At 35.6% G+C, this 25,947-nt stretch overlaps 1 protein-coding gene across 1 annotated transcript; it reads right to left on the minus strand.

The window, feature by feature from the left end:
* Positions 1 to 1,349: 1,349 nt before the first annotated feature.
* Positions 1,350 to 25,617, minus strand: LOC143246109 (uncharacterized). The gene is made up of 4 exons (XM_076492330.1): positions 25,381 to 25,617; positions 5,487 to 5,588; positions 4,403 to 4,545; positions 1,350 to 1,491 (listed from the first exon to the last, which is right to left on the minus strand). Exons 1-3 carry the CDS (start codon positions 25,458 to 25,460, stop codon positions 4,407 to 4,409), a joined length of 321 nt encoding a protein of 106 aa, XP_076348445.1. The 5' UTR covers positions 25,461 to 25,617; the 3' UTR covers positions 1,350 to 1,491; positions 4,403 to 4,406.
* Between the last annotated feature and the right edge of the window lie 330 nt (positions 25,618 to 25,947).

Here is a 25,947-nt window from a genome sequence, read left to right on the forward strand (position 1 = left end):
TTTTACAACTCCCACTTTAGCGAAGTCATTGCTTGATCGTGACACCTATTGGTGTGGGACAATAATGAAAAATCGAATTGGGATGCCGAAATGTTTCACAAATATCCAAAGGGGAGACATGGAAGTGGCACAAAAAGACAGCATTGGTGTGTTTCACTGGAAGGATAAGAGGGACATTTTCATGTTGAGTGCAGTACATGACAATACCATGAAAAACACTGGAAAGATCAATCATGCTACTGGTGCAGCTATTGTAAAACCAAAATGTGTTACTGATTACAATCGTTATATGGGAGGGGTTGACTTGTGTGACTGTGTGTTGCATGCTTATCCGAGTATGCGCAAGGTTGTCAAGTGGTACAAAAAAGTATTTTCTCACATGATGGATATAGCACTGTACAATACTTTGGTAGTTTACAAATCACTGGGAAACAATCTGTCTCTCCTGGAGTTGACTCGTTGTCATCCGTACCCTGATTGAAGATTACCACACTCAGCGCCCAAAATCCACCGGAGGCTGGCTTTCCTTGGAAAACCCCTTCGCTTCACAGAACGTCACTTCTCAACACTTATTCCCAAAACAGAAAAGAAAAAGTATCCCACTAGAAAGTGTAAAGTGTGCTCTGACAAATCCACGAGGAGGGAAAGCAGATATGAATGTACTGATTGCAAAGTGGCTCTTTGTGTTGACCCCTGCTTCAAAACATTTCACACGAAAGTGAATTATTAAATGTGTCATATATTTCAATACCCAAAAATGACATTTTGTGCATTATTGTTTCATGTTTTGTACATATTTTTTCATTTTGTGTACTACTATAAGTTTGGCTTAGAGAAAAATAGTATTTGTTGAGTATTTCCTTTGTTTTAAAAATTACCCAATTTTGCTGAAAAAGAAACCGGCATAGCAGCTGCCGCAGCAGCTGAAATACTTGGCAGTCAACAGGTTAAAGGAATTTGTTTTTAATAGGAAAAAAAGGTTTTCTGAGGAATATTTCGAAAAATGATTACTGCGTGCCATTACAATTTATTAATAAGCAGTAGTGAAACTCACCCTTACTTTATTTCGTATTTTATTTTTATCTACTTATCAGTTTCACAAGTACGTCAACCATTAAACGGATTTTATGAAACGTTTTCTGAGAGATATACCATATTCATCAAAAAATAAACGTAACTTCAACAAATGACTACAGGTAGAAATTTATATATAGGCTCTGGAAAGTAATGAAAACAATTGTAGTTCTATGAACTTTGATGTTACTTGCACAGCTCTCCGGTTTCCGTGTGAAATGACTTAAACAGATGGGCCTGAACTCAGTAATAACTTTGAAACATTAACACACCCATAGAATAAATTTATTGTCTGTACAAGTGTTACATTAACCTGGTAATTGTTTCATGCAGAAGAACAAGCGACAGCAACAAAGAAGAAAAAGTTTTTGGTTCATACTAAACTTCAAATTTCTTTCCTTTTTTTCTATTGTTGTCCTGAAAAGAAATAACATCAAGATTAATAATATATATATATATATATTATACACACTGCTGGTCAAAATCTTAAGACCAATGAACATCAAGAAAAAATATGCATTTTGCGTTGTTACACTCAACCACTTATTTGAGAAGAGCTTCGAAAGATGAAAATAAGAAAAGCAAAAATAAGAATAAAAAACTTGGCAGAATTGTCGAGCTGCAAAAGCAAGGTTTCTCTCAACGTACCATCGCTGGTGAGACTGGGCGTAGTAAAACTGTTGTTGCAAATTTCTTAAAAGACCCTGAGGGATACGGAAAGAGAATTTCAAGTGGTCGGCCCAAGAAAAGGTCGCCGGCGTTGAGACACCAGCTGATCGTCGAACTAGATTAAGGCCCTTATGGATGCAGCTCAAGAACAACAAGACGGCATCTACGAGAAAAAGGTATTAAAAACCGTAAACGTCTTCAAAGGCCACGCCTTCTTCCACACCACGAAACAGCTCTGTTAAACTTTGTTGAGAAGCACCAAACATGGGATGTAGAAAAATGGAAGGTTTTGTTCTCTGCATGAGAAAAGTTTTAACTTGGAAGGTCCAGATGTCTTCCAACGTTACTGGCACGATAAGGGTATTCCACCGGAGACATTTTCTACACAACACTGTGGAGGAGATTCCATCATGATCTGGGGTGCTTTCTCCTTCCATGGAACAGTGGAGCTTCAGGTTATACAGGGGCGTCAAACAGCAGCTGGCTATATTGGCATGTTGGAGAGAGCATTCTTACTGACTGTAGGCCCTCACTTGTGTGGAAATGACTAGATCTTTCAGCAGGAAAATGCTGCAATCCACAATGCCCGCAGGACAAAGGACTTTTTCATGGCGAATAACGTTTTTTTTTTGGACCATCCAGCGTGTTCGCCCGAACTGAACCCCATTGAAAATGTTTGAGGGCGGATGGCAAGGGAAGTCTATGGAAATGGACGTCAATTCCAAACACTGCATTATCTTCGTAAAGCCATCTTCACCACTTAGAATAAATAACATTCCACCCAGCCTTCTGCAAACGCTTATATCGACTATGCCAAAGCGAATGTTTGAAGTTATTCGCAGTGACGGCCGTGCAACTCACTTCTGAGATCTCTTGTTGGGCATTTTCTACCATGATTAGGACTTCTTTTTGGTATGGTCTTAAACTTTTGACCAGTTGGTATTTAGTCTAATTTCATAGTGTTTACATTTTCGCTATTAAATGCGAAAAAAATTTTTTATTTTATTTTCCTTATTTTCATCTTTGGAAAATCTACTCAAATAAGTGGTTGAGTCTAACAACGCAAAATGCAAGTTTTTTTTTTTTTATGTTCATTAGAATTAAGATTTTGGCCAGCAGTGTATGTATAGTTTTTATTCCAAGCCATTCCTTTGTCTAGGTACTATAATTAAGCAAACAATAACAGAAAGACTTAATTAACGTTGTTTCCAATGTGGAATTTTTAAGAAATAAAACTAATGGAAAAACTCGAGTTAAAGTATACGCTAGAGGAGCTTTGTTTGTTTGTCGAACTCGGTGATTTATGACATTTCTATACAGTATTAAAGTTCATGTCTCTTTGACGTATGGATTGAAAGAATGCATTTATTATAGATTACTTTTACCATTTTGTTTACAATCGTTGGCTGTTCGACCGTCTTAGCGAACGAGGTATAAAATTAAGAATTGTATTTCAACTTTGTTTGTTTTGAATTTCACGCAAAGCTACACTAGAGCTATCTGTGCTAGCCGTCCCCAATTTAGCATTGTAAGACTAGAGGGAAGGTAACTAGTCGTCACCACCTACCGCCAACTCTTGGGCTACACTTTTCTCAAGGAATAGTGGGATTGAACGTCACATTATAACGTTCACACGGCTGAAAGGACGGGTATATTTAGTGGGAATGGGATTCGAACCCGAAACCCCCTAATCGCCTGACTCTGCCGGGCCTTATTTCAACTGACCAGAAAATAATTACCATAGAGAGCAGTTCAAATGTTATGCATTTATCGAGAGAAAAAACAACAACAAACCATACCATTAGTAAATTATAATTACTTCTCCTAGAACATGTATAGGCTGCACAGTTTTGGAACTGACTCTGGTGATCCTTTTAGTTATTTATGCTCCTAATCATTGGTCTCTAATTTATTTGCCCTAATTATCTCATTATACGGTAATGTTTTCATTCCACAGTCACATGGTTGAAAAAATAGCAAATCAGTATGTGTGTGTGTGTGTGTGTTTTCTTATAGCAAAGCCACATTGGGCTATCTGCTGAGCCCACCGAGGGGAATTGAACCCCTGATTTTAGCGTTGTAAATCCGTAGACATACTGCTGTACTAGCGGGGGGGCAGCAAATCAGTAAAAAGCAAACAACCTTCGAATAAGTGGCTACATTTCTTTGACTAACTGTGGTAAAGTCATAACCAAATTACATGATACAGCGATTGGGTCGACCTTACAAAAACATGTTCTTTATACCCAAAGTATGCTTGTTATAACACTATTCTGATATCCTAGTGGGCAGCGCACAGATAGCCCATGGGTTGGCTTTGTGTTTAATTACAATCTTAACGAAAATATCTAATTATTTCATAGTTGTAAATATAGGACGCAATGTTAGACCGTAAGCGAGAACAGAAATGTATCACAGACATTCGTTAGGGCTTAGCCGTCAAGACTATCGAGTTTGTTCGTATTTACCTATTCAATTTATGACTTTTATATTTGTTGCATATGTTGTTTTATATCACCTGAAATGTTAACTTGAAATTGAAACAATGAATATACAAAACAACTATTATGCTTATAGATTATTCTAAAGACGACTCACTGGTATATTTCTGCATAGCATTGTAAAACCTTAATAGGCAAACATATATTCGATTACTAACTTCTTTAATACGGATAATTCACTACATCAATCGGTTCTTTCAAAGAATCGGCGTTTTCCATGATAAGCCAAGCATAAACAAGATCAGCATTATTGGAAGCACCTGGTGGTGGTTGTTGGAAGCGACGGAAAGTTCGCTTTCCTCTGGAAACAAACAAATGTATGTATACATTTCAATATACTGCACCTACGTTTCGAATATTCAGTACAGTTAAATTAATAACATTTTATTTTTAACATTGAATTAAATGTTCAATGATTCTACTATATACATATATTGTACGACACTTGGAGTTGTCCACACGACATAATTTCCATGACGCTGAAGTAAAGTTTTCGATATTTTAACCCCTTAAATGACCTAGTGGTTAACCAAAAGGTCCAAGATCCGAACTACTGAATACGTTCCGTATTTCCAGTTATGGGAGTATTTGTATCATGAGAGTAGATTCAGCTATTCACTGAAGAGTTATGTCGTTGGTGGGCATTGCTTAATGCTTTCATCCACTGTACAGCAGTTAAAATTTATGGAGCTTTAGGATTTCTAAATTGTTGTGTGAGATTTAAAACGCTAAATACCAAAACTATTATATGTAACAGTATGACACAGGGAACTTTTTAGAAGTTTCTGAAATAGCTAATGAAAATAAGCAAAGACAACGAAATGATATTTATATTTCTAAAGTAAATCTATAGTATAGCGGTAATAAAACTGTGTTAGTACATGTCTATTTTACGTTTACCTTTGAGGAAATGTTAAAAGAAAGGATATTTATAAGAGAAATTACTAATTAATTTAAAGATTGCCAGTACACTCTGAGAGTTTAAACTATAACTAGTATAACAAACTACGTGATAACGAAAACATCCTGAAAGTCAAAATTACTCGTCAGAAAACGTTTAGATCTTTGTTGTTTAATTTTAATTTGCATATCACTGTTACTTATTCATAATGTTTTTCATTAGAGAAAAAAGTTAATTCCAATAATTTCTACAATAAATGCACACTATACTTTACTGTATTTAAAAGCATGCAATTCGTACGTTTCGTCTTTCATTCTTTAATTTTAATTTTCACAACTTACATTTTAACTGGATCAAAAATGCCATAGGCCACTGGTTCTCTTAATGCCAGTCTTGTTTCTATTTCAGCTAGTCTGGAGTCAGATATACCACTTCTTCTGTCCCTGTTCATAAAAAACATCTTTTTGGCTTTTGAGAACACAGAGTTATAACAATTATTAACATTAACACGGTAGAACAGTTCTTATTATCTCTAAAGCATCTGCGTTTGTTTCTGAAATTCTCTTATGAGCTAAAAAGGAGGGCTGCTGGACAATACTGACAACTGATTTTTGGGCTACTATTTTCTGATCGGATAGCAGAATATGATCACTAGTTTTTAACATACATACGGCCTGAAAGTTCAGAGGGCGCTTTTGCAACAACAAGACTTGAACAAAGATCATCTAAAGTATGGTTTCAAATGTTAGATTTGAACAGTGTTTATAATACCTACGTTCTGAAGTACTTTACCATAGCTGACATTTCTGAGAATACTTATTAGTCTGTCTTTTATAATTAATTAAATTATCATTACACCATTCTTAGGGAACAGTATTTACTCGGGGGAGAAGGGAATAAAGTAACATACTATGTGCATGTTGAATGAATAAAGAAAGATATACGTTTCTCCTTTTTCCGCCCATAAAAACGCCCATGCATGTACCTCTCTCAGCTTCTTGAGTTACAAGGGCAAACAGTTCACTGATATGAAGTAATTAAGGTTAACAATAACAGTATATGGTTATTACCTTGTTCAACTGTCAGAAGACTGTCTTTATATACACTTAAGTTAGATTTCTATAACTGAGAACTTATTTGCATCTGACACACACACAAACAGCTGAAGTTGAGTTATAGGAATGGAATACATTCATAAAGTGGGTAGATGTATTTGTGTACGCGGCACTGTATCACATAATTATTTGTTCAGGTAACCTGTAGCTTTGCATAAGGAAAAATAGTTCTACGTAACACAAATCTTTAGTGTGGCATTAAAAACTACATATCACGTTCATTACTCTAACACTTGCTTATATATTTTGGCTTAACAGAACTGTGCGCATATTTAGATATTGGTAAATAAATGATTTAAAACGCAAAGCGTGGTTCGGTTACTTAACATAATATTCAAGTCTCATTTGAGAACAATGTGAGGTTTACAAAACTCGTTACTCCAGGATCATTTTGTGTGATATGCCCACGCACTACTCACCTGTGCTACCGTATATTAAATAGGTGAAAATTAAGAAGAAATGATGTGCTTCTCTGGAACAGCTAACTTTTGAAACATGGTGTACGATGTAAGCAATGGACTTATACTTTTCTTTCTTACTCAAAATGTACGAACCAGTACACAAAAATTGAGACAACTGAATATTCTGGAGCCGCAGGTGGACTGTGAAGATGACGCCCCTTTATTCGCATCTCGTTGCTTAAAAAAATAACTTTGTTTGTAGTAAAAGGGTTGGCAATGGGTGTTGTTAATGACTGGGTCTCTTCCTCTAATGAACGAGCTTAACATTAGGGTTAACTAGCGTACATAAACCTCTGTGTAGCTTCGCATGAAATCCAAACAAGACTAAATGAACAAGTCATAGTGTAGGTTCTTGAAAAACTAAGTATACGAGTATTTGTCCAAATTACTTCCCAAGAAATGACCACCATCCATGGGAGTTCGTAGATGGAAGACAAGGGGCACTGGCCACTAGAATTATCTAATCGGAGTTCAAAAAATAAAAAAAACGTGTTACCCTAGCTATTGCCCCTCTACCCATGTATAATATATCCAACGGACACTCATGCTACCGCCCACTGTGTAACTCCTACACAGAAGACCACCATGCATCGGCCACTGTGTGACTCCTACACAGAAGGCCACCATGCATTAGCCATTGGATAACCTCCCTACAGAAGGTTACCATATAACCACCACTATGAATCAGCTCCGTATGGTTTTTTCTTAAAAAAAGAAAGGCTGTCATACAGAGACAAGACTGTGTGGCTTCCCAATGAACAAACGTGTATTAACCATTATACAAAGTTCCTATAGAAGACCACCATGAACCATGAGTTCTATTTGGAGACAACGATATAACGATCATAATATAACAACAAAAAACATTAACTTGCAACCACTGTGTTACTTCCGTAAAACTATTAAGTAATAGTTACCACGTTATTTCTCTAGAGAAGACCATTATATAGCATCATTTATCTAATCTCACTATAGAAGTAATTTAATTTTTAAATCGTTTGAGGGAAGGCTAAGAAAATGGCAATGAGACGTTTTGACCAATATCATGGCTCCTAAGGTCAGCTGGGATATGACAGATATAGCGGTTGTCTAGGCGTTATCTATATCATCCGTTATTGTAAACAAACGATTATTAGAGTGTGAACCAGATGAACTGTACATATCATCAATCATATTTAGGGTAAATATTAATAGCACTATAATTTATTTTTATTTCTAACACTATTTTTTATTTTAATTCCTTACCCCGATTCTTTATTCTATTATTACTGTTTTTTAAGTTAACTTTATTATCATTCAGAATAATTGGCGAACCAAGCATATAGTCTTCTGAAACTGCATACTTAAAAAAAAAATCTAAAACCGTCAAATAACTAATACTGTATACGTTCTAAGCTGGATGTCCCAATACAACATCACCAGTGATTTCTACCTAGGGGTATTCCAATGAGGTCCGTGTGTGTGTATATCAGTCTGTCTCTGGTTTCGGACGCGTATCTCGAAAATAATACAATAATAGATAGATATATACGGAAGATGGGAAGTTAGAATGGGACAGTCCTCCTGAAATTTGATTCGGATCCGAATTCTGGATCACTTTAGAGTATTTTTTTTTATATAAAGGGTAAATAGAGCATTTTAGCGATTTTTGGGTTAATAATTCTGTAAAATGTGATCGGGTTTGTACTAAAGGATATATTAAGGTCGAGACTCATCATCACAGTCCAAATAATGATCTAGATCGTTTATCATTCTGGATCTGAGAATGATTTCTCGAGTTTTCGAAGGTATAGTTTGAAGTTATACAATGATAAACGTTCTTGTTGTTGTTTTGAATTGAGCACAAAGCTACACAATGGGCTATCTATGCTATGCTCACCACGGGCATCGAAACCCGATTTTTAGCGTTGTAAGTCCGCAGACATACCGCTGAGCCACTGGGGAGCAAATAATAAACGTACACGCAATCTCGAAAAGGAGCGGTAGGATGAGGGTGTGCAATTTTTATGATTGCTATTGTTGTACTACAGAACACCACAGAAGTAATATAAAGAATGACATACGAGGGCTGTTCAAAAAATACGCGGACTGTTTGAATTGCGCGGCTCCAGTTGGTTCCAGGGGAATCCGCTTGGTGTCGCTAGGTTCGCACAGATCAGCTGATTACGACGCCATTTCCCGATTGCAGATATCTTCATTTGTGTATTAGCTACGCGGTTTTAAGTGAAGTGCGATTTTTTCGTTTGGCGGATTTCAGAATGAATGACCTGAAGGAGCAACGACTTGCTGTGAAATTTTGTGTTAAACTTGGAAAATCTGCGACTGAAACTTTTGCTATGCTTAACACGGCTTATGGTGATGTTGCTATGAATCGTACGGCATGTTTCAAGTGGCATGAACGTTTTAAGGATGGTCGACAGTCCATTGAAGATGATGAGCGTCCTGGACGTTCTTCCACGTCAACTGACGACCCACACGTCGACAATCAACACCCTGGTGCGAGCAAATTGACATCTGACTGTCAGGGAGCTTGCTGAAGAATGTGGAATATCAGTTGGATCTTGTTACGAGATTTTGACCGAAAAATTGAAGATGCACCGCGTTGCTGCGAAATTCAGCCCTCAGAACTCGTGAGTTTTTGGCCAAACACTTGACCACTGTTCTTCCCCACCCCCCCCTACTCACCTGACCTTGCTCCTTGCGATTATTTCTTGTTCCCCAAACGCAAAAGACCCTTGAAAGGAAGAAGATTTGAGACGATTCCCGAGATTAAGGCAAATGCGACGAAGGAGCTGGAGGACATTACAAAAGAAGCGTACCAGGACTGTTTCAACAAGTGGAAACACCGTTGGGAAAAGTGTGTGCGTTGGGGAGGAGAGTACTTTGAAGGGGTCCAAGACCTGTAACTTCTAAATAAAGTACATTTTGTTTTATGACGTCAGTCCGCGTATTTTTTGAACAGCCCTCGTAGTGTAAACATTGCATGTTTAACAAATATTTTCCGCGGTTAGAAAGTATTAATGAAGCTGTAAAGTTATGGTGAATTTTGTACAGCTAAAACAGATTAACCAATAAAAGAGGTGTTAACACTTAAAAACTAAATTTTCTGTGTGAATCTTAGTATATGTTTGAAAGTCTTACGTGGGTAATAACTCTTAGCATAAGTCTTCCGGAATTAAAAAATAAAGTCAATAAATTACAAGTTAATTATAAGTTTTACAAGCATAGCGTGTTTGTTTTAGTTCATATAAAGTCCCAATTTTAATACAAAGTTTGGTATGGCCTGGTGGTTAGGGCACTTGACTTACAATCTGCATGTCGTAGGTTCGAGTACCATTACTAAACATACTCGCGCTCTAAGTCGTGTGTTACGATTAGTCTCGCTATCCGTTAGTAGCAGAGTATCCCAAGAATTAGCCATGGGTGGTGTTGACTGGCTGTCTTCTTGATGACGAGAAACCCACTTGAAATAAAAATGTTTCTCAGAATGGCTGGTATGGGTATTAACACTTTTATTAATAAGGAAAGAACAACGTTTTGACCTTTCTAGGTCATCTTCAGATTAAGAAAGACAAAGATTGCAAGTGGCCGTTGCCGAACACATGTCTTAGGGACGAGAATATAAACGGGTACGGAATTGTAAGGGCGTTGTATTTGGATGTCTGGCTGTCTTCTCCTTACTATATCACTTCGACTTAGGGATGATTAGCGCAAATAGTTCTTGTGTAGCTTTGCGCGGAATTCAAGAAACAAATAGGACAAGTACAGGAAACCTGATTCAAGCTAACTACTCCACTCCACACAGAAACTATACAGAGCATTCACATGGAATCTAGACATTCTATCATACTTTACTACTATATTCTGATTACATTGTTTGTTTGTTAGGTTTCGCGCAAAGTTCGACGACAAATGTTATCTGCGCTAGCTGTCCCTACTTCTCAAGAGTTTAGTTTCGGACTACTTTAATCGAATAGTGTGGTTGACCGCATTATTATAATGCGTCACCACTGCTTAAAGGGCGAACACCTACTAACTTAAAAGTATCTTCTTTTTTTTCTTAGCTGGTTTTTCCAGTTTTCGTATAATTTTGAAAATCGTAATAACGCCAAATTACTTTCGTTTGCCGAGTATTTCCACTTTGCTATATTATTATTATTATTATTATATTATTGGTAATCTTTCTGAGCCGATTTTCGTTCTTATTTCCTAAACTTTTTAATAGTTCGATTCTTGCTAATTGTGAAGCTACACAACTTATCACAACGGGTATCAAAACTCGAATTTTAAAGTGATAAAACCCCAGACTTACCTCTGATCCACTATATTGGAAATTTTCATTGGCATGAAGTGTTTCAATTTATTTTTTATAGACTTCTGACAAAAAATAACTTTATGCTAGTTTATTTAGGCTTATCACATTACATGAAGTGTAGATAAATCATTATAGAAACGTATGTATGGATGGATGAATATAACCTTTGTTATGTTATAGCTTCAAATAAAACATATGATGTGTGGACAGGTGGACGGACACTCTCCTCTGAACGCACGAGCCGCATCAATGTTTGATTTTGAGTTTATTTCTGACACTAAGCCAGCCGCATTATTTCTCAGAAAATAGGATTTGTGCGATAACGTGGTGGTAGGAATAGGGTGTTATTTACTAAACACTCATTAGTAATCGCATTACTACATCAAGAGTGACTTCTACTGGAAAAACAGTTGTTTTTTAGTCTAGCTGCAAGTGCTTCGGGAAACTTAATTTAGCGACAACATATGATTAGTTCTGTAAGTCTATTGAACGTAACTGAAGTTCATTTCTTTAGGACAGAGAACATAGGTCTAAGAAGTTCGATTCATATTTTATATTTCCTAACAGTTTCTCATCTTCAAGGGCAAAACCATATTGCCCTTTCCTTATAACAACAGAAACCGGTTTTCGATACCCGTGATGGGCACAGCACAGATGGCCCATTGTATAGTTTCGTGCTTACCTACCAACAAACGACGGGATAGTTAGGACGCTCGACTCGCAATATATGAGTCACGGGTTCGAATCCCTAGCAGCGAACATGTTAGCCCTTTCATCAGGGCATGAGTCAAAATTTACGGTCAATCCCAATATCTATTGATAAAAGAGTAAACAGCCCGATAGTTGGCGGTGGGTGGTGATGACTAGCTGCCTTCCCTCTAGTCTTACACTGCTAAATTAGAGACGGCTAGCGCTGATAGCCCTCGTGTAGTTTCATATAAAATTCAAAACAAACCGAACTAATCAAGTACACAAATCAAGAATAACCGAAAAAGTGAAATCAGTGAAGTACTTAAACTATTATGTAAAGTATATATATCGTGATAAGATGTGTTTCAAAATACAAACACATGTGGCTATTTATATCGGAATACAGACGTTATCAATAAAACGAATCCGAGAAATTTTTAAAATACAATATTTCACACGTTGCTTAACATAGAGAAAGACGATAAACTCGTGGTGATAACTGATTAAACTGATAGAGGGCTAAACGTTTTCTCGTGGTTAGCGTGTTAGAATGCAAATCCCATGCTGGACAGTGAAATCCGATAATTCACGGTACGTTTTTCCATTCCGATAAAATACATTCAGCAATTTGGGGCCCACGAGTGCGCAATAAAAGTGGCGACGAAATCCTAATATTCGGTTACATAAGGGTAGTTTAAAGGTTAACCCTTGCTGGGTATGTTCATTGACTGTCTTTCCTCCAATCTGTCGGTTCAAAGTTAACCATGGGTATGTTCGAATAATTCTTGTGTAGTTTTACGAGAAAAATTATGAAGAAACGCACTGATACGTTATAGAATTAAATTCAAATGAATATAAATTAATTAAATTTCAGCACAATAAAAAGTAATAATCACAAGCACTTGTTGAATGGCATAAAAAAGAAAGTTTTTTTTTTTAAATAAATCCCTAAGTACGTCAGCTATTACGGCTTCCATGTAACATCATCAGGACCTTTAACTTAGTATCATATTCGTTCTATTTTGTAAACCTTTAGTATTACACAGTGTCTTACGTTAGTTTCAGCGGTAGCACTGTGGTTACTGTCTCATCTATAATCAGGTAGCAGTTAGTTAGGTAAAACACAATGTAAAATTCTTCTTTTATTCGTGTTCTTATTCGTATCGTATAATTGGTCCAACTACCTCACTTACGTACCACTTTATTGATTGATTGTTTGGAATTAACCATAAAGCTACACAATGGGCTATCTGTGATCTGCCCACCACGGGCATCAAAACCCGGTTTCTAGCGTTACAAGTCTGCAGAAATATTGCTGTGCCATTTTACTCGGTCAAGAACATGTAACAAAAGAAAGTTGAACTTTGGACAGTTTTGTTTTTTTCACACATACTAGATGAGAGTTCATGTCATGGCTGCAATTCTTTTGATATCGTGTAAGTTTTCTTCTTTCGGCATTTTGAAAGTTTGTATACAACGTTGTGGCAGTGAAAATGTTAATTTAAAAAGTGATGACAGAGCAGTGAAACTAATGTTAATTCCTAAGCATGGTTCAGTATGATATTACTACTAATGTTAATTCCTAAACATGGTTCAGTATGATATTACTACGCAAGTTTTAACATTCTTATTAACACCAGTGTTCAAAAATGGCAGCTAGGACAATGTTACCCCAAGACATATTTCACTATGAGGCTGTTTGTCAGCTGTAGCAGTTAATATAAATTTTAATCTATAAATGGAGTGGCCAGAAAAATATTAACCCAGATACAGTTCAGGATAACTCTTCTTGGGTAACAATTACAAAAACTGTATTCACTGTCGATATATTATATACAGGCTGATAACTCTTGTAGCATGATATTTACCACTACCTTATTTTCGTTTCAAAGAGATTGTACTCGTGTGTTGTTGCAATGGCAAAGTAACAAGATGACAGGAAAACAGCATATTTTTGAGCTCCTAATATTTTCATAAAATCCCGTGTTTCAGAGGGGAGGGGGAGAAAAATGATGTAAGAGAGCCACGCTCCTTGGTGGCTGTTAGTCTACTCGATTATAGGAGGTGAGTGTGTGTGCTTTCCCCACCCCGATGAAAAAAAAACACAAAAACATCTTCCTAGTGCATAGTGTTGAATAATCAATATAGGTCCTTTCAGAACTTACTAGAATAAAAGTAGTACATCTATTTTTCGTAAAATGATGTTACGTTTCTATTAAAGCGAAACAATTAACGGTAGTTTGAGAGTTAAGTTTGTAATTAAGCACAAAGCTATACAAAGGGCTATCCGTGTTTTGCCCGCCACGGGTATCGAAACCCAGTTTCTCAGATTGTAAGTCAGCAGACATACAGCTGTGCCATTGAGGGGACTTGAGGATTAAGATAAGGATATGGTCGTTATTTAAGAGTGATTACCATGGCAGATTTTTTTCTTCTAGAGTTTGCTTGCACGATATCATGGTAAAATTGTTCGCAGTTCTTAAATAACTGAAAGATATTAACATAGAATACTCACTTCCGATATTAAAATGTTTATTTACAAAAAACTGTCAAGATTTAGGGAAGTGATAATCTTGGGTAAAACTGACCGTATTTTTGATCTGGGGACGAGATTATTGTTGAAGAAACAAGATTAAGTAATCAATTACCCATTTACTAAATCAATTTGCACAATACTATATCATTCTTAGTTATCTCTACTAAATTAAACTTTCAATCGCGAGGAAAGCTTTAGACAGAAACTTCATTATTTTAACTTTATTAATGAAATTTTGCCACAATAAGCAAAAACACCCGTCCTTAGTACCCGATGATTCAGCGTAGAATGTTCTGCATATGAAATACACTCTGACATCAGTTTTATAAATACTTTTTTTCTAGTAAATGTTGAACTTTGCCTGCGTGTGCAGCATTTCAAAGAAACACCACAGTTTGCAATATTTGTATCTACAAGATGGAGCCATCAAATGTCGGTTTAACACGTTAGCTGCCATCTACAACCGACTTTTAGTTACGGTCCACGTGACACAATAGTGGGATACATATTACGAGTAGCTTCAATGAGCTAGTTAAACATATTATAGTTGCCCATATAAGTATTAAACACTGAAATTAAGGAAAAATAGATAAATGTTTGGTTGGAACAAGGGTGGGAATTATTAGTACCACTAATGGTAGTGAACGTGTTAAAGACCAGTAAAAGCTTCTAGTTTATTCATTGATCAAACTGTTTAACACGTCTCTAGGGAGCTAAGCAGTACCACTAATGGTACTGAACGTGTTAAGGACCAGTAAAAGCTTCTAGTTTATTCATTGAGCAAACTGTTTAACACGTCTCTAGGGAGCTAAGCAGTACCACTAATGGTACTGAACGTGTTAAGGACCAGTAAAAGCTTCTAGTTTATTCATTGAGCAAACTGTTTAACACGTCTCTAGGGAGCTAAGCAGTACCACTAATGGTACTGAACGTGTTAAGGACCGGTAAAAGCTTCTAGTTTATTCATTGATCAAACTGTTTAACACGCGTCTAGGGAGCTAAGCAGTACCACTAATGGTACTGAACGTGTTAAGGACCAGTAAAAGCTTCTAGTTTATTCATTGATCAAACTGTTTAACACGTCTCTAGGGAGCTAAGCAGTGTCTTTGGACTACAATTTGTTAAATTTTAAAGTTAAATACAAAACCTTCATATGATGATGGTTTTGGTTGTGTATTTTCGAGACAGGTTGTTAACGGATAATGTTTTAAGTGAAATACAGTATCAAGTCTGCGTACTAGCAGGTACTACCTGCTGGAAGTAAATTCAGTATGTATTAATAAAGCTCATTCTCAGCATCACTAATTAAGTAATTCCCAACATGTTATGCTTCAGCTATCACCTGTTTATGTTTAGCTTTCAACTGAGATACGAACGACTTCACCTGCAATTCGGGAAGGAAGGTAAAAGCATCACTATAGTTAGCAGTAGGATAAGTAGACAGGAACACTTTGAAAGAGTAGCTACAGACATAATATTGCACTCGACTTGCTGCACAACATCTACCAAGGTGGTTCTAAATGGTTCCTGAATATCTTTGTGTGTTATTTGGAAACTTCTATGCTTCTTATACTTGGTTGTTAAGCTCGTGATTCACTCATGAATTTCAGTCATTTTAGAACTTCAAATCACCTTTCGTAACCCTAATGCTGAAACCAATGCTGGAAGTGTATTCTATTTAGCCAATAAAAGTGTCCTAAAATGCACTTTTTAATTAAATTCCTCAACATAACATAGTTGTCAAAGCTTCGAAAATTGAAGTAGCATTAGTCCAGTACGATAAAACATTGTAGTTTAGATAAAATGAATGACGCAAGATCTGATAATTATGGATCAGTTTTGTCGAGAGCAAATCATTTTGCAATATTTTACAATCCAAAACAGTAAAATAATTTCCAGAATGAAGGTGATTATCGTAAAAGAAAAAAAAACTATTTAAATCCTTTTATTGCGTTATAAGTGATAACATTTAATCGCTTTTTATATTGGGGTATATATGCAAATTCGTTTTTCCAATTCTGTGTTCTTTTAGCCTATTAAAAAGTTCATCCATCATGTCAAGCTGTGTAACTGTTGGGCATCACTATCTCCTGCAGTTCTCCAAGGGAAAGAATTGTTTGTTTGTTTTTTAAATTTCGCGCAAAGCTACACGAAGGCTATCTGTGCTAGCCGTCCCTAATTTAGCAGTGTAAGATTAGAGGGAAGGCAGCTAATCATCACCACCCACCGCCAACTCTTGAGCTAATCTTTTACCAATGAGTAGTGGGATTGATCGTGACATTATAACGCCCCCACGGCTGAAAGGGCGAGCATGTTTGGTGGGACGGGGATTCGAACCCGCGACCCTCAGATTATGAATCGAGTGCTTTAACAACCTGGCTATGCCAGACCCCTAAGGGAAAGAAAGCTCTTCATATTAAGAAAAAGGAGTTTTAAGTTAGTTTTATGACTTGGAATATTTGCACCATTAGATCTTTAAGAGTTTCTACTCAGCTTTAATTTATCGTAACATCTGTGGTTTAAGTAATTAATTATATCAACGTCCCAAGGTGGCTTAACGCAAAATTTTGGAATTTGATTCCTTCAAAGTGGACAACGTAGTCTACTGTGCAGCGATAAACAATAAACAAATAATTATCTAATAGTAATAGTTACATTTTTCATTTTTACCTGTTTATCACATGTTGTAAACGTGTAAAAATGTGTCAAGTGTTTTTTCGTTATATTCTTCAAATCTGGTTTCAATTTTTTTGCTTGTTTCTCCAATAGAGAAATCGTGGCAGTTGTCACATTGTATTTTATAAATGATGTTGGTTTTTTGTTTGTCAGTGTAGTTTTTACATAGTATGGACTTTAGTTTTGTACCGGGTTTTTGAATAAATTTGGTGTTTACTGGAATGTTGTGTTTTGTTACAAGTTTTTTCCAAATGTTGGTTATTTTTTCGCTGATGTTGGAAACATAAGGAATGCAGCAGTACAAGGTTTCGTACTTTGTTGTATGTTGGGACTTATTATTGTTTGTTTGCTGTTGGTCTAATTGTGTGCGTATAATTTTTTCCACGGCTTTTAGAGGAAATTTGTTGATGTTGATGAAGTGTTGTTTTATTTTGTTTATTTCATCGTTAATTTTATCGGGTGATCATTGCTTTGTAGCTGCGTTTATTTGGTTTCTTAATATGCTGAGTTTTTGTTTTGTTTCATGTGCTGAGTCGTAGGAAATATATAGTCCAGTATGGGTGATTTTTCTGTAGATTTCTGTTTTATACTGTGTATCGGTTCTTGTGATCTTGAGGTTAAGAAATGATATTTAGTTAGTTTTTTTTCCTGTTCACAAGTGAACTTAATATTGTGATGTATAAAGTTAACGTGGTTCAAAGAAACTAACTGTGTGTTCTGTAGATGTGAATCCAGCAATTGTATCATCAACATACCTGTACCAATATAGTGATGGGTGCAAGTCTGAGTTAATCGCTTGTGATTCAATCTGTGTCATAAAAATGTTGGCTAGAACTGATGATACAGGATTCCCCATACTTTGGCCACTTATTTGTAAGTAGTTTTGGTTATTGAACATAAAGTTCATTTTGATGGTAGTGAATTCTATAAGGGTTACTAATTGGTTGCTTGGGATGTGTATCAATGGGTTGGGGGTCTTGGACATAAAGTTTTAAAACTATCTTGCAGGCTTGCCAGATTGCCACTTTTGTTAATGGAAACTTTTTATAATGGTTTCAGTGGTTGGGACTTCTTATACTAGAAACTATGCTACAAGACAATTTTGAAGTACGTGGTCTTCAGATAGAGCATAATTTGGCGTCATGACATCAACTCCTTTTTTCATAAATGAACGTTAAATAAATAGATATGCAAAAAGTTTGTTTCGGATATTAGCGTAGAGCTACAATCATTATCTGCGTTAATCGTCTGTATTGGAGAGAAGGTAGCTACAAGACGCGAACCAAAATGGCGACGACTGGCCCATTAAAAAGACAAAAAATATTATGTAACCTAGAAAATAACTGCATTCTTACGCATTGGTTTGTCTTACCTCTGACGCGATCGTCAGATAAAGCGTACTTGAACGTCGTGACATGGACTTTTAATGTGGAGGTAAGAGTCCAAATAGTTTTAATACAATTTACTCAATATTAGTAAAGAAGAAGTGTTTACCAACACCGCTTACAATTCAAGAGAAGCTTCACTTTAAACACCCGTGAGAAATTTAAAATATGAGGTGGGTGGGCAACATCAAGGCTAGAAACATTGTTTTCCCTAACTAATTACAGAAAGTTTTAAACAATTGATTTAATTACTACTATCCTTTTGAATTAATGTGTTTTGTGTTTCATGCAGGATTCGTTTTGACTAATGAACTAAGAATTTGGTTGTTGTTGAACGACTGATGGTGTGAGATATGATGTTAAGACTAAACACTCACCAACAACTAGGATTCACAGGCGTAAAATTTCTCGGCACTTCAGCATAATATTGACCATGGGTTTCTATTTTGATTTTTCAAGACACCATTTGGAGATTCGGGGCAAGGTTTATGTGTGCCTAGTGACGCCTCTGCCAGCAGCGATAATCAAGATGCATTATATACTCGAAATACACTTTTTCTTATCAATCGGTTTCAATTGTAGTTTATAAATTAATATCAACACGATGGTTTGTTTATTGAAAGTTAAGTAGAAACCCACACAATGGAATATCTGTGATCTGCCCATCACGGGTATTGTAACCCCATTTCTAGTATTGTAAGTCCGCAAACATGCCGCTATGCCACTGAAGAGCTAATATGAACGAACTTTTTACACTTTTACGTTTTAATGCACATCACTGTTATAGTGTACCAGAGAAATTTAAAGTTTAAAATTAATCTATACACTCTTTGTTGGCTCAGGGCTAAATAAAATTTTAGGGTTTGATTCCTATAGCACACATAAAGCAAACAGCTCATTGTGGAACTTTGCACTTAACTACAAAATAAATATTATTCAACATAACTGTAACTTTAGATTATTTAAAGAGATGCTACAACCCGCAAGTAATAAAGTACTTTTTTGAAAAGACTCCATAATCAGTGACAGAACGTGATTATTAAAAATCTATCACTTCTTGTAAAAACTTAACGGAAATAATTGATCTAATCACAACTGCTGTCTAGAGTTCCTTTAAAATACTGCTTAATGTAAAGTTACACAGGACATAGTTAAAGTACCCGAATCGTAATCTGAGGGTTGTAGTTTTGAATCCCCGTCGCTGAACATTCTCACTCTTTCAGCTACAGAGGCGTTATAATATGACGGTCAATCATTCTATTTGTTGGTACAAGAGTAGCCCAAGAGTTATCAGTGGATGGTTTTTGGTTTGGCTTTGAAATTTGCTACAAAGATACAAGAGGACCATCTGCACAAGCCGTCCTTAATTTAGCAGTGAACCATTAGCGGGAAGACAGCTAGTACCTACCATCAGGTAAGAGCTATTCTTTTCCTAACGATCATTGGTTACTGACTGTCACTTTTACCATCACGAACTGGATAACAAATACATGTAAAGATGCTAACACTTAAATGCTCTCGTATTAAACTTTTATTTGGAAATTCTGAACAAATACCAATAACCACGAATGTAGCTAGCTCTTCATGTGTTTATCAGTCTCTGCTTCTACCTGAAAACTCTATTAACTCTATAAGTATCGATAAATATTCAGAAACCGATCAAAAGCGTCAGCCAGAGAAGTAACTAGATATCTGACAAAAGCATTTACCTCGGTGAAATCCCATAATCTGTAAAGAAAATATGGAATAATAAAATAATAATAAAAATCATTATATTATATGGATGTAATCACTTTACGTCAAGTAATCTTTCAGAAGCTAAATAAATAATGTACTTTTTACACTAGGAAAAATCTCATTCAGAACAAGTTTACAATAATTTTACTTCTAGTGTACCTGATTTATATGGAGCTTTCAATTTTTTTAATCTATTTCAATGTTCGTGAAAGTGCAGCACGTTTCTTAAGACTGTTGAAATTACAGTTAATGATAACTATAAGTGTATTTAAGCTGCTTAAAATATGAAATAAAACATTTAAACTTTCGAGCATATCGTTACAATATAATACGACATGAGCTACGGATACATTCTAACAGAAAATTAGTAATTTTGTTTGGTTGGTTTTTCGTCAGTTCTTTACGTTAAGCCTTATGATAAACAAACATTTCTAATATCGATGAATGTTGTGCAACTTGTGAACTCCACTAGTATTAACTAGAAAGTAAACAATTCGTTAAGTCGAGGTTTAAAAAAACATGCTGCAATCCAGTGATTTATTAACGAAAAAAAATTAATTTAAACGGAAATATCAAATAGTTTACGAATGAGTATTTAAGGTAAAATGAATTAAAAATAATTATAGCTACACAGCTGTAATAGAAAAGTTTATCTCCTACAGAGAAATTTTAATTAGTGTCTCTTAGAATAGGTAAATATGAATCAACGTAATTAAACGAAACTTAATTTCCCAGCGACATTTTAAAATTTCAAAACTAAACAAGTGTTTTAATTATTTAAACAAAGTAAATAATGAATGCTGCTGTAGGCATTTCATTTGATTATGAAATAAGAACAATTGTTACTGAAGTAATTTAGATGACAGAAAATGACGAAAGATACAATTATAAAAACAAAAAAATTACGCGAAGAATTTTAATGATTCGTTTTTAGCGCAACGCTATATAATAGACTATTTACAATCTGTTCACCGCGGGTGAAGGTTTCAGATTTTAGTTTTGTAAGTCCACAGTTCAATGAAGGTACTTACAAATAACTGATGTGTGTGAAAATTAATTTATATGATAAAAAGGAAAGTGGCTGATTAAGATATTGCAAGTACGGTTGTACTTATAATAGGAATGGACCAGATGTGCAATAGAAATTAAGATCTCAAACATACTGCAAACATTATGTAAACAAAACTTTATAAACACTTTACACACACTCAGTGATGTCGAGAAAACCCACTTGTAGAGAAATATATATGTAAAAACGGCTCGTTTGGGTTGAGAAAAATTTTTACGTCATCGTCAGGTTAACAAACAGGTATAAACTTCATTAATAACAAGTAACAACAATAAACATTTTGCAACGCTACTAATAAGCTAACATTACACTAGTGATCGTATTCTATGATTATGAGTGTGTTCTGTGAGTTGTCGAGTAACAACTCATCCTCATATCACATGCGGGTGCACTATAGCTTAATGCACACTCGTTACGTGATTGGTGCAGCTGCATCAGCTAGATAAATAAACGTGAAATAGTAGCTCTCCAGATCTAGATTCTATTTTGATCTAACCCTTGAAAACGAAATTTTCAGTTTTGTACATCTAATTCGAGGGTTCTGTGCTAGACAAAGCAATTATATCATAGCGGTCGCTACCTAAGACATCAGTCTCCTACACGAGTACGAACGATAGCACTGCCGAAGTTTTGCATGGCTTACTTTAGCACTCTAGACTAAAAACAAGAACAATAAAAAACATAGTTTACCTCAGCATTGCTTTTAAACTAGCTGTGACCTGTTAAAATCTAAGGTTATTACTTGTAATAGTGCGATTTTTAAAATATACCTTTTGAGTAAACAAAACGAGAGAAAAGGAAAAATATGTTGATAACTTTCCAAAGTCTCCCAGCGAAGACAGCATTACGCAAGAGTAGCTATATGGTTAAAAACAGTAATGCTAAATATGTGAAACAAGCCTTAACTATTAATCCAACTAAACAAAAGGCTGCCACTCTAACTAGATGAAAAAAAACCAAAAAACTATAGCAAAGATGTCAGCAAAAGGCGGGAAAAGTCGAGAAATAACTAAGAAACTTACAAAAAGGATAAAAAAAATTGTAAACAAGTTTTAGATGCAAAAAATGAGGAAGTCGGAATGTGAGCACCAAAAGGTAAGAAAACAATGTAAGAATTGGTTGCATAACATTACAATATTTTGTACTTTTTTGACATAGTGTAACGTCAAAGTGGATGTGGCTATTGTTTCGCTCATTTCTACTTCATATTTTACTTTGAATTTTGATACAATTATAGACTTGCTTTGAATTCTATCAATAACTAATCTCTTCTAAATACTCATATTTAAAATTTTCAAAAATAATCAGTTTTGAAACTGTTCTCTTGTTCCACCCCTTACCATGACTACTGACATGACTTACCATGGCACCCCCTTTATGATATCATGCATTTATTTAGGGTCATATTATTTGATTACATACATTTAGCTGTACTTGGTTGCTGAAACAAAGTTTATAAAAGAGAAATTTAGCTATATATATATATATATATTATATTTAGTCTGAACAATTACCAAATTTTTAAAAACACACGAAGTAGTAATTGGCAGAATGATGGCCACACCCACTATGAGGTTGCACATTGCAAAAAACCAATGAAAGTATTGTAATGCTATCTCATCCATTCCAACCTTGTTACCTCCGTCCACCTTCGTGGCGAAGGTTATGTTTCCATTCCTGTGGGCCCGGCATGGCCAAGCGTGTTAAGGCGTGCGACTCGTAATCTGAGGGTCGTGGGTTCGCGTCCCCGTCGCGCCAAACATGCTCGCCCTTTCAGCCGTGGGGGCGTTATAATGTGACGGTCAATCCCACTATTCGTTGGTAAAAGAGTAGCCCAAGAGTTGGCGGTTGGTGGTGATGACTAGCTGCCTTCCCTCTAGTCTTACACTGCTAAATTAGGGACGGCTAACGCAGATAGCCCACGTGTAGCTTTGCGCGAAATTCAAAAAACAAACAAACAAACCATTCCTGTGTATGTTTATCAGTAAAATTTCTCGAAGACTGTTAAATGGATTTCAACAAATGTTGGTATACATTTGGACTATGACCCAACTTAGAAATGACTGGAAGGATATTCAAAGTCACGAAAATAAAATTCCTCTCTATTAACATAGAAACTGATTTTTCACACTATTTTTTTCTGTAACTCAGTCAAAACTGATTAGATTTTGATGAAACTTGGTCGTCGTATGTAAAATACTGTTCCTCGTTATATATATGTATTAACGGCTCGTTTGGGTTGAGAAATTTTTTTCGTAGAGGAGCGAACAACGTTTCGACCTTCTTCGGTCATCGTCAGGTTCACAAAGAAAGAAAGAGGTAACTGACCGGAAGCTGACCACATGTTTGAAAGGGGTTGTGTAACGGAGTGTCGGGATGTAGAGGGCGTACTTAGATGTTTGAATATATAATTATTTTAATAAACCAATACAAAGGAATTCCTTTATACCTATATTTAAAATAATATAATAAATAACAATAATAAAATAAATAATATAAAATTATATATGTCATATATATGTAAATACGTCATATACGTTTTCTACGTATATGAAGACACATATTTATTGAACTTTTAAATCAGATGACCAATCCAGTTATTCTTTGCTCATTCAAAATATTTTGTGTCAAACACTATTTCAATGACTTATTACAGTGGCTCTTAATACTTTCTTTGCTGTATAATAAACTAAGTATTAAAGAAAAAAAATATTCAAGAGGCGCCTAGGAGCTGTCACGGCGGCCCAAACTCATATACCACGAGAGAAATTTGACTTTGAAACATGACTGTTTGTGACACACTGGTATATGACGCAACTCATAAATAAAAGTGGGTTGTGACCCACTGGTGGGGCATGTGGCAACAAAATTGTTAAACTTTTCAGGCTTGAGCATAACGTTTTGTTTAAGGTCCTCCAGCGGTATGTCTACGGACGTATGCTGCTAGAAACAGAGTTTCGATACACGTGGTTTTGTTTAAGGTCCTCCAGCGGTATGTCTACGGACGTATGCTGCTAGAAACAGGGTTTCGATACTCGTGGTTGGAGATCACAGATAGCTCTTTGTGTACCTTTGTGCTTTATAACAAACTACAACAGCCATTTGTTTAAACTTTTTTTTCTGAAGTACAAATCTGAAAAAAAAAAGAAGTCTAGTAGCAAAAAATATATTCTTAACATTTGTTCTCTTTAGTGTGAAGGATGCGTCTCTTTAGTGTGAAGGATGCTTCTCTTTAGTGTGAAGGATGCTTCTCTTTAGTGTGAAGGATGCGTCTCTTTAGTGTAAAGGATGCTTCTCTTTAGTGTGAAGGATGCTTCTCTTTAGTGTGAAGGATGCTTCTCTTTAGTGTGAAGGATGCTTCTCTTTAGTGTGAAGGATGCGTCTCTTTAGTGTAAAGGATGCTTCTCTTTAGTGTGAAGGATGCTTCTCTTTAGTGTGAAGGATGCTTCTCTTTAGTGTGAAGGATGCGATTTGTTTTTTGTTTTTTCCTGTCAGTGTTGAAGAATATACGTACGACGTTTTTCAGTTTGAAGGAAATAATACATTAGAGTCCATGAAGTGAGAACAGTAATATGTATATGTACACGTTATAAATAGGGTTTTAATATATGCTAACTTTGTATATATCAATAACAGGCGTAAGGTTATACGTTTTTCAGATATACAATTACACTATGTAACACAAATTTTGTTTCTGGATAGTATGTGTTATTCCTTAATTGCTTATGTTGTAAAAGTACAGAAAATGACAATTATTCCCTTCAAACTTTGCTTTTGTGACCTGAATAATGAAATTTGGAAATTAACCTATTTTCTATGTAGAAACAGGCAAATTTGCGCATTTTCTTTCACATAAGATCTGAATAAAACAACATATGTATCAAAATTTACATGTATTTATACTAAAGTTATACAAAAATCAACAAAAATGTTTAGAAGTGAGTCGTTTTTCGAGATTTGCGACTGTAATGTAAATCACTTTCACGTATCAGCCTCCAAGTATAGTTTCCCATCATGTTTTCGTTATATGTTCCCAAGTCACAAAAGCAAAGTTTGAATCGAAAAATAGGTCCTTTCCATTTACTTTAGACGTAAGCAATTGGGAAATAACTCTTTCTGCCCATGAACAAGAAAAAGTAAATATTTTGTTAATAGTGTTATCTAAGTTACAGACATCATACGTAACTAGTATTTTCTGAGACAATTTTAACCTTTTCAAAATCACCTAATATTTAAATAATCGAACCTCACCTTGCGGCAGGACGTGCCTCAGAGAAGTACAGAAGTAGAATTATCAATACTTTTGTGCGTTTCATAGAGCCAGTAGTCATTGTTTTAGTTCCAAGTGGCTGTAAAGCTGTGTGGTTCTGGGTTGAAGGGTATCTGGAACCTTGGATTCTTTTCTTCACCACCTGTTTTAGTCTTTTACTCGCCTCTCTTTGCGTGGATGGTGACTGTTGCTTCCGTATGTCGAAAATATAGATTTTATTATCGTTACGCCTCACTTATATTAAGGGTTCGAAGAAAGTGACACTCCAACGCCAACGTTGGAAAGTTTACATTAGCCAATCAGGAATAAATAATTAACGACGTCATCACTCTCTACAAATACGTAGGTTTTTCTCCATTTCTATTGGCCAGTGCTTTCCGCATGCTTGTCTAGGAGTGGACTTAAATTCCGAGGCCCAGTTGTCACTAATTGTTATGCTTAGTTAAACAGGACGGTATTGGGACATGAATAAAACAATAACAGTTCGCATAACAGCCTTCAACAAAGACTAACATATATAATTACATTTATAAATAAAAACACTGCCA

Source organism: Tachypleus tridentatus, chromosome 3, assembly GCF_004210375.1.
Source record: "Tachypleus tridentatus isolate NWPU-2018 chromosome 3, ASM421037v1, whole genome shotgun sequence".
Classification (NCBI taxonomy): domain Eukaryota; kingdom Metazoa; phylum Arthropoda; class Merostomata; order Xiphosura; family Limulidae; genus Tachypleus; species Tachypleus tridentatus.

Coding starts and splice junctions, on each gene's coding strand:
- LOC143246109 (XM_076492330.1), bottom strand. CDS start 25,460: ATGACTACTGGCTCTATGAAACGCACAAAAGTATTGATAATTCTACTT. Junction 5,589..25,380: donor GAGGCACGTCCTGCCGCAAG/GTGAGGTTCGAT, acceptor TTTTATGAACAG/GGACAGAAGAAGTGGTATAT. Junction 4,546..5,486: donor ATTTTTGATCCAGTTAAAAT/GTAAGTTGTGAA, acceptor GTTTGTTTCCAG/AGGAAAGCGAACTTTCCGTC.